Below are 6,000 nucleotides of genomic sequence, written 5' to 3'. Positions count from 1 at the left end.
ATGTCATTCATAAACGCAAAGTGCTTCTAGCCTGTGACGAGGGGCTTATTAGTAGTGCCACCGTGCCGCGAGTAAATCGATGCCCTTGTAGAGAGCGTACCGTGTGTAGGTGGGCTCTCGCGTACGCCAAGCGCCAACGAGCACGCCAACAGCTTGCACAGGAGAAAAGCGTTTCGAGTGCGTCGTCAGTCGTCACAAGAAAAGTGGGACCACCGAGTGATTAGATCGAACGGTCCGGTTTTAGGAGGTCAAGTTTCGGGCGAAAGCGTGGAAAAGCGTTATCGATCAGCTTGACAGGGAGTGCTGAGCGAGAGCAGGAAGCGCACAATGCAACCCTTTTCGAACGACTACGGTGGAGGCTATGGAGGCAACGGCTACGACCAGCAGCAGCAGCAGCAGCCCGGACAGGAAATCCCCATGTATCCGCAGGGTGGTACCGCTCGGCCGATGGTGGACCCGGAGGCGATGGGCGAGGTTGACCCCAATCAGTAAGCCCCGGGTGTTGTGGCCTCTCCTCCCGCAGCTCATGGCTTTTTCCGGCGTCCCGTTGTAGGTACCCGCAGGCAAAGGAATCGACGCACAAGATTCGCGGCAAATCGGACATCCTGGAGATGGTGTTTGGGTCGGTCGACCAGGAGTTGCTGCCCGTGAAGACGTTTTACTTCTTCTTCTACTCGGCCTTCGGCTCGCTGTTCCCGCTGATGGGTGTTTACTTCAAGCAGATGGGCATGAATCCGGGCCAGTGCGGGCTGCTCATCGGCACACGGCCCTTCGTGGAGTTCCTGTCGGCCCCGTTCTGGGGCAGCTATGCGGATCGGTAAGTGGCAGCGGACAGTGGCAGACGTGATCCACAACTGATCTCGCCTCTCGATTCAGCTGCAAAAAGGGCAAAATGCTGCTGCTGGCTTCGCTCGGAGCGTGGATCATCTTCACCTTGCCGCTGGGCTTCATTCAACCGCCGGCCACCAGCTGTATCGAGCGGAAGAATGCGACCGATTTTGAGCTCCGAACGCCTCAAGTACCGCGCATACTGAAGCGGTCCATCGACGAGAGCATCGAGCTGGAGATGGAGCTGGCCTGTGCGAATGGGAGCGAAAACCCGTACTCCAGGTGAGCTTAGCCAGGGGGTACGATTTTTGGCGAACCTGGGAACTCACGCGCGATTCTGATCCTTGATGGTTAGGGACAAACGAGCGGCACGACCGGTGGCGGCGGCCGGAGTATCGCCACTCGGCGTGAGCTACGCGAACAACTTCAACGAGAAGCTCCACAGAGACTGGGTTTCGCCACTGTTTTCATCGATCGTCTATCGCACGGCAGTAAGTGTCAAAGAAGAACTTCCGCTGATAGTGAACGTAGAATCCTAGTAGTCCAAGAAAAATGACCGGATGAAGACGAGAGAGCGTGAGACGGGAAGATTCTTCTCACTATGCATCCCAGCTCAGCTCTAAAGTAGTGCCTCCATTCTAAGTCTGTTTATTTTCTTTCATACGCCATGGCCAGGATATCCAAAAAGCGTTCTTCTTGCTGCTGCTCCTGGTCATCATAGGAGAGTTCTTCAGTGCCCCGGCCATAACGTTGGCCGATTCCGCCGTCATCACCATTCTGGGTGAGGATGCGGACCGCTACGGACATCAGCGGATGTTCGGCTCACTCGGATGGGGACTGGCCATGTTCTTTGTCGGCATCGCGCTCGACCACTCGACCGCCTTCCCTGACCACCCGTGCGGTCCGGAGAAGCAGGAGAAGAACTACACCATCTGCTTCGCCACGTTCTCGGTGCTGATGGGCGCGGCCCTCATTTCGGCCACCCAAATCCATTTCAAGTATGACTACTCGGTAAGTGCTGCGGCGATTGGATAGCGGCTCTGGGCGTCTTCAACACTTTCGCCTCCACCACAGGAAGCACAGGAGCAGCCACAAGCCGAGAAAGTTCCCCAAGAGCTGACGCGCGAAGAGCAGATGCAAGCCCAGCTGGCCCAACAGCTGCAACTGCCATCGTTGGCAGCCAGCGGTGGAGGGATGGCCAGCGCAGCACCACCACCGGCTGCTCTTGGTGCCCAGGTGCGACCCAGGTATGACCCTGTTCCAGTGGCAGTCCTTAACTTTTAACTTCTCCCCGTAACAGACGAAAATGTTCGCCCAAACAACGCGCGAAATGCCCGAATGGGTCACGGTGTTGAAACAGTTCAAGAACCTGAAGTGCGCCTCGTTCCTGTTCGTCGCTTGGTTCATGGGTTTTGGCATCGGACTGATCTTCACGTTCCTGTTCTGGCACCTGCAAGACTACGGTGGCTCGCCGACCCTCTTCGGGGTGGCCTCGGTCATCAATCACATCTCGGAAATCTTTGCCTACTTCTTCAGCTTCCGTCTGATCACGCAAATCGGCCACGTTAAGGTAACGGCTCGCGGGGTCCCACACGACGCAGAGTTTGGAGACTAATCTATGGCGCTCCGTTTCGCAGGTGCTCTGCCTCGGGTTGGTCGGTAACATTCTTCGGTTCCTGTACATCTCCTACCTGAAAAACCCCTGGTGGGTCCTGCCGTTTGAGTTCATGCAAGGTACCGCTCCGATCTGAGACAGTAAACGGGGCCCTATCGATCTGACCACTTTCTTTGCTATTGACCAGGAATCACTCACGCTGCGGTATGGGCGGCCTGCTGTTCCTACATCGCGCACAACACGCCACAGCATCTGCGATCTTCGGCACAAGGTATGATCGGCGTGCGCTGGGGAGTAGCGTAACTCGGCGTGATCGAGTGTTTCTCTGGTTTTGCAGGCGTCCTGCAGGGACTCCACCACGGGCTGGGCAGAGGCTGCGGGGCCGTTATCGGGGGAATGTTCGTGACGTACTTCGGCACCACGGCCACCTTCCGCGGGTACGGCATCATCTGCATTCTCGTGCTGGCTGCGTTCGTGTTCATCAACTTCTACCGCAAGGACGAAGGTTTCATCTCCGAGATTCCGACGACCGAGGATCCGCATCAGGTGGCGGAAGAGACGGCCCACCTGGCTCCACACGGCGTACCGAGCAATCCGATACCGCGGGCCCTCTCGAGCACCCGGCTGAACGAGATCGGTCAGCAGAACGTCGACAATGGGTACGGCACCTACCAAACTACCGGTGGTGCTCTGGACGTTCCCGGCGGAGCTCCAAAGAACCCTTTCGGGGCCTCGCAAGGTACTAACGTGTACGGCGGAAACCAGTACTAAACCTCAGATGGCCGACAGTGAGGCCACTGCTGAATATCAGCCGTGTGGCAGTGGCGACGTCTGCCAAGAAAAAGGATCAAAAATCGATCAAGAACCTAAACCAAAACAAAAAAAAAACAAAAACCGTGTAAATGAGCTCAATTGCATCCCATTCAGCCATTCCGGTCCAAGAGCAGAGCAGGACGTTACACGCTGCGCACTAGCAACGTCCGCGGCGGCCGTGAGGTTTACGGAGGCATAGCCTTGGTCGTGGGTCGGTTGCTGGCAGCGAATCATATTAGAGGTATCCCGGGGACGACAGATCCGTTGTAATGCGCCTCGTATCTCACTCGTTTAATCGATCCTACCCATCGATCACACCGACATCGACAGGTGTTGTAGTGTTGTTTAAGTTTAAGCTAGCTTGTCACTCTAGGTCCAGAGCTCCTCCTGAAAACGATCAGCAATCATTACGGCCCTGCGCGGTTTTCCTATCTCAGCATTTTAACCTAAAACCCTCTACTATCTTATCGCCACCACGCTGGCCGGGCACTTACCACTAGAGAGACACTAGGGCGCGGCGTTCAAGCATTACTCTACCTGTCAGCGTCTTTCTCTTCGTTGGTTGTTTTTGACCGTTGGAACTATATCACTAGAGCGCCAGCTTTCCGGACTGTTACTTAGGAGCTACACTTATCGTATCGCCCACTTTAGAGTCTATCAGAGAAAAAAAACACGAATCGATCGATGGATCGTGATCGTACTTTAAGTAGGAGCAACAGTACTACGCCAGATAACGTCCGGCAGCGAATCTAGAGTCTAGAAAAACATCGGAACAGGACTACACGGTCCCTTGCGGCAGGGAACCAACGGTGGCAATTTAGCGTTTAGGTAACTGTAGCTATGACGTTGTGGTTGTACGTGGGATCTCTCTCTCTCTGTATGTACCCAATCTATGTTCGTCTGTGTCGGTGTGTCCGTACGTGTACTCCCCCAAACAAGTGTTGAACGTGTAAAGGTTAACTAACATCCTAACGATCGATCGATCGATTGAACAACTCGCTGCGAACGGAACGCGATACGTGTTAACGGGCCAACTGTGTTGCACCTTAGTTTAGTTACTTAGTTACTTGCCACCGAAATCAAACGAAACGAACCGAAAACAGCCCATCCCACGAGGCACAACGAATAGCATCTTTAAGTTCGGGACCACCTTTTCCGGGAGGATTCGGTCGGCGGTAGTCGCAGTTCCTCGTTGAACCCTGTAGCAGTAGTTAGCTCCGTTCCCAAATACGTGGGTAGCGCTCGAGTTGCGCCTGTTTAAGTTCCGCGATTTGCCTTTTCGTATGAAAGCTCGACAGCAGCAACGCAACGATAGTAGCAAACATAACCGAACAATCTGATAGAACAGAAAAGGCAGTGGAAATTTACAAAATACACACGTACGCAAAAGCTTTATTAACTCTAGCCGAGAGACATCAGCAGCGCATATCAGTTTTCAACCTTACTACTTGAAAAGTATTTTATTCAGAGGAAACTATATTTAAAGCAACACGTTTGAAGCAGCGGTATCGGAGTTGATGGAACAAAATGTGGTGTGCGAAACAATGTGTAACGCGTTAAATAACGATACCGGTTACGGTCCAGCCCGTAGCTCCTTTGAATTCAATCACATTGCACATACCCAGAAAGAGAGAGACAGAGAGAGTATTTACTAAAGATTACAAAGTATGTATACACATTATAAGAAGAAAAACTTGCACTCACTATGGAGGGAAGAACTGTTATTATTTTCCAGTTTGGATTAGTTGTTTGTGCTTTGAGCATTGAAGAATTACGAGATACGTTAAAGCGATAGATTTCGGTGTTTCCTCGCGATAGCTTTATTTAGATTATTTCAACCGCGAAAAGTATTATACTCGTTTACCAGGTGTTTGGATTGATTCACGCATATGTTGCGCCATTCCTCTAGTTCTGTGTGTTGCGAACCACACCGTAAATCGAATTCCTGAATATACCTATAAATAACGATAACAACATCTACCGAAACTAATAATAACGATGCTGGTATTAAACTGACATATTCAGAAAAATCAAGAATCAGACAAACTAAATGAACGTAACCGTTGGCCCGATAGCGGAAGCCCATGATCAATGTACAGCACTTACTATTATTATTATGATTATGATTGTAGAATTAAGTGTAAGAACAAACCATACAACACAACGGTATCGTAAGAATTGCACCGCTAAACAAGCAAAACAACAATAATATGCTGTAAAGATGTATCTTTATTAAACAACAATCTCACCAACATCATGGGCAAATAAAAACAAACGTTAAATAAAACGTAGGCGCCCTTTCGTTGATTAACTGTGGAACTGAAATCGCCGATCGAGCACCGATCCTAACGGCTAATTACAATGATTAAGTTATGTGCGCCGTAATTTTAACCCATTTCCAATCCTCTGCCGTTTTCATTCATGCTATTGCTGCATTTTCGCGCTACGACGCAAAAGTTCGTTAAAAAACTTGGCGTCGCTTTGGCTGTCAGAGTAACGGAACTGTTGTTGTAGACGCCGAACTCACAGCCTGGCAGTTGCACCCGCAGCTGTCAACGCTCTTCCCTCGGATTCCGACGTTTGGTTCCTCGAAAAACCCGATCTAAGTAACGATTTCCCCCACTAACAACCCGATCATAGCAACATTTCCCCTCCGCGAAAAAAGAAGAAGAAGGCAGAAGAAGCAGATTTGACGTCCGGCGGAGGTGCGTAGTTTTCTTGTGTTTGTTTGTTGTGGCCCAGGC

At 51.3% G+C, this 6,000-nt stretch overlaps 1 protein-coding gene across 1 annotated transcript; it reads left to right on the top strand.

The window, feature by feature from the left end:
- The first annotated feature begins 327 nt into the window (after positions 1-327).
- LOC131212282 (major facilitator superfamily domain-containing protein 6) lies at positions 328-3,922 on the top strand. Its single transcript, XM_058206084.1, has 10 exons — positions 328-488; positions 554-817; positions 877-1,110; positions 1,184-1,319; positions 1,504-1,839; positions 1,903-2,064; positions 2,129-2,398; positions 2,466-2,562; positions 2,631-2,714; positions 2,781-3,922. The coding sequence occupies exons 1-10, from the start codon at positions 328-330 to the stop codon at positions 3,212-3,214; spliced, it is 2,178 nt and encodes a 725-aa protein (XP_058062067.1). The 3' UTR covers positions 3,215-3,922.
- The last annotated feature ends 2,078 nt before the right edge of the window (positions 3,923-6,000 follow it).

This window comes from Anopheles bellator, chromosome 2, assembly GCF_943735745.2.
Source record: "Anopheles bellator chromosome 2, idAnoBellAS_SP24_06.2, whole genome shotgun sequence".
In the NCBI taxonomy this organism is placed as follows: domain Eukaryota; kingdom Metazoa; phylum Arthropoda; class Insecta; order Diptera; family Culicidae; genus Anopheles; species Anopheles bellator.
Note: the sequence above shows the minus strand (reverse complement) of the source record. Positions and strands in the feature narration are given on the sequence as shown.